Source organism: Rhinopithecus bieti, unplaced genomic scaffold (genome assembly GCF_001698545.2).
Source record: "Rhinopithecus bieti isolate Rb0 unplaced genomic scaffold, ASM169854v2 scaffold_34965, whole genome shotgun sequence".
Classification (NCBI taxonomy): domain Eukaryota; kingdom Metazoa; phylum Chordata; class Mammalia; order Primates; family Cercopithecidae; genus Rhinopithecus; species Rhinopithecus bieti.
In genome coordinates, this window is record NW_016814642.1 from 7,027 (window position 1) to 10,709 (window position 3,683).

The 3,683-nt window shown below is 39.7% G+C and overlaps 1 protein-coding gene across 1 annotated transcript; it reads left to right on the plus strand.

Moving 5' to 3' along the window:
* Window positions 1–536: 536 nt before the first annotated feature.
* On the plus strand, window positions 537–2,417 carry ZNF382 (zinc finger protein 382; the record flags this gene model as incomplete). The annotated part of the gene is made up of 1 exon (XM_017851635.1): window positions 537–2,417. A coding segment is annotated over one exon (1,428 nt), but the record flags the coding sequence as incomplete, so codon positions are not given.
* Window positions 2,418–3,683: the final 1,266 nt, after the last annotated feature.

Consider the following 3,683-nt stretch of genomic DNA (forward strand, 5'->3'; position numbering starts at 1 on the left):
TTCGCTCTTGTTGCCTAGGCTGGAGTGCAATGGCATGATCTCGGCTCACTGCAACCTCTGCCCCTCTGGTTCAAGCAATTCTCCTGCCTCAGCCTCCCGAGTAGCTGGAATTACAGGCATGCGCCACCATGCCCAGCTTATTTTGAATTTTTAATAGAGACAGGGTTTCTCCATGTTGGCCAGGCTGGTCTCAAACTCCTGACCTCAGGTGATCCGCCCACCTTGGCCTCCTGAAGTATTGGGAATACAGGCATGAGCCACTGCACCTGGCCATCCTTGTGTTTCTTATACCTTCTCAGTGCAGCTTATATTTATAACATGCCAAAGATATGAGTGTTTTTTGCTTATGCCAGTTTTTCTTCATTTTAACAGAGTAGCAAGATTTGTATTTGTGTTTATACATTTTCGCTGCCAAGAGGTAATTTATTCTGGCCTTTTTGTAGATCACAGTAGTTAGATGGTCTCACCATAGTTTGTCTGGATGTATACCCAATCCATAGCATTTATGTGAAGACTCACAGTGTTAATTGTATTCTTTTCTAGAAGAAGATGGGAAAACTGAAGATGTCTTAGTGAAGTTCAAAGAATACCAAGACAGGCATTCTAAATCCCTCATATTCATCAATCACAAAAAACTAATTAAGGAGAGAAGTAATATTTATAGTAAAGCACTTACTCTAGGCAAGAACCGTATTTCAAAAACCGTACTATGTGAATGTAAACCTGATGGAAAAGTTTTGAAAAATATTTCAGAACTAGTCATTAGAAATATAAGCCCCATAAAAGAGAAGTTTGGGGACAGTACTGGATGGGAGAAATCACTCCTCAGTACCAAGCATGAGAAAATTCATCCTGCAGTGAATCTCCAGAAACAAACAGAAAGAGTTCTCAGTGGTAAACAGGAGCTTATTCAGCATCAGAAGGCTCAAGCTCCAGAGCGACCATTTGACCATAATGAATGTGAAAAATCCTTCCTGATGAAAGGAATGCTATTTACACATACTAGAGCTCACAGAGGAGAAAGAACCTTTGACTACAATAAAGATGGAATTGCCTTCATAGAAAAGTCAAGCCTCAGTGTCCATCCAAGTAATCTTATGGAAAAGAAGCCCTCTGCCTACAACAAATATGGGAAATTCCTCTGCAGAAAGTCTGTCTTTATTATGCCTCAGAGACCACAAACAGAAGAGAAACCCTTTCACTGTCCTTACTGTGGGAATAACTTTAGAAGGAAATCATACCTCATTGAACATCAGCGAATTCACACAGGTGAAAAACCTTATGTTTGCAATCAATGTGGAAAGGCCTTCCGTCAGAAGACAGCCCTCACCCTTCATGAGAAAACACATATAGAGGGGAAACCCTTTATTTGTATGGATTGTGGGAAGTCCTTCCGCCAGAAGGCCACCCTCACTAGACATCACAAAACACATACGGGGGAGAAAGCCTATGAATGTCCTCAGTGTGGAAGTGCCTTTAGGAAGAAGTCATACCTCATTGATCACCAGAGAACTCACACAGGAGAGAAACCATATCAGTGTAATGAGTGTGGGAAGGCATTTATCCAGAAGACAACCCTCACTGTGCATCAGAGAACTCACACAGGAGAGAAACCCTATATTTGCAATGAATGTGGGAAGTCCTTCTGCCAAAAGACAACCCTCACTCTCCACCAGAGAATTCACACAGGGGAGAAACCCTATATTTGTAATGAATGTGGGAAGTCCTTCCGCCAGAAGGCAATCCTCACTGTTCATCACAGGATACATACAGGAGAGAAATCCAATGGGTGTCCTCAGTGTGGGAAAGCCTTTAGTAGGAAATCAAACCTCATTCGCCATCAGAAAACTCACACAGGAGAGAAACCATATGAATGTAAACAGTGTGGGAAGTTCTTCAGTTGTAAGTCAAACCTCATTGTCCATCAGAAAACTCACAAGGTAGAAACCATGGGAATTCAGTAAGTAATGTGGCTTTTTTTGGTAAAAAAATGTTAAGTCATAGTAAACCCTGTAGATGATGTTGCTTGCAAGCATAATAATATCCAACAGTTTAAGGTACTATACCACATGGTAACCTACTATTTGCCAGCCTGTAAAACACACACACACACACACAAGTATTATTAGACAAATTACATGACAAAATAATTAAAAAGTCCAAATTTTTTTATTACTAGCTTCAGCAGACAAAAACTTCCTCTGTCAAGGTGTTATAAACATTGAAAATCACATTTTCCATTTCAACACATATCGTTTTGTTAATCAGTAATAACTAGTTGGCCAACTGACTGCGGTCCATGGACTATACAGTGAGTAGAGAGGTTCTTTAAAAGAAGGAGGTATACGGGAGGTGGAGCTTGCAGTGAGCTGAGATCCGGCCACTGCACTCCAGCCCAGGCAACAGAGTGAGACTCCGTCTCAACAAAAAAAAAAAAAAAAGAAGAAGAAGGTATAAACTGTATTTCTCATTGCAAATACAAAATAAAATTAGTTGTTACCTCCTCACAGTTGACCATGATTCTGACTTCTAACATTACAAATTAGTTTTACATATTATAAACCTTTCTATAAATTGGATTATCATGCATTCTTTCATGTACGGCTTATTACATTCATCATGTCCCTGAATCTAATCATTAGTGCATGTGGCAGAAGTTTATTTATTTTATCCAGGATAGAATTCTATTATATGATTATATCACAATTTATCCATTCTCCTATTGATGAGCTTTTACATTGTTTACAGCTTAGGGTCATAATAAATCATGCTTCTGAGAGCATACTTGTCTTGGTGTACATACATGTATTTCTCTTGTGTATATACTTAGGAATGGAATCGCTGGGTCAGTGCATATGTGTATTCAGTCAGATACTGGCAGACGATTCAGAACTTTCACCACGTGAGATAATTGACACTGAAGGGAAACAGCTATAAATTTTATCAATATGGTGCTGGTTCAAACCAGAGAATTCATGCTGCAGGGAAACTTGATCAATGTTATTGTGAAAACTGGGAATGTGAATGAACGTAATAGATGTAGAAAGACGTTTAGTCACAGCCCAAATCTTCCAGGCAAATGTCATAAATGTGAGATTGCTGTTATCCACAGTTAATGCGTTATTTGAAAGCAAAAGTCTACTAGAGGAGAGGCATCCAGCATTTCCCTTTTCACCATCAGAGAATTCCAACTAGAGAAAAGTCCTGTGAGTGTGTTGAAGTTGGAGCATGGGGAGGAATATAGTCTTTACCTATGGTCTGTATCTTACTGGTCAAGTACAAATGATGAATATGGAAAAGCTTATAGCCATCGTTCGTATATTACGCTACACCAGGGAATTCACATAGGATGAGAACTCTTCAAATGAAATGATTATAAGAATGACTTTAACTGTTGCTCATTTCTTTTACACCATCAAAGAATTAATACTAAAGAAAGGAAGATTAAAAGGAAACAAATGGGGCTTGGGACTTTTTTTTTTTTTTTTTTTTTTGAGAGAGAGAGTCTCACTCTGTCACCCAGGCTGGAGTGCAGTGGCATGATCTCAGCTCACTGCAGCCTCTGCCTCCCAGGTGCCAGTGATTCTCCTGCCTCAGCCTCCTGGGTAGCTGAGATTATAGGCAAGCACCACATGCATGGCTAATTTTGCATTTTAGTAGAGACAGGGTTTCATCATGTTGGC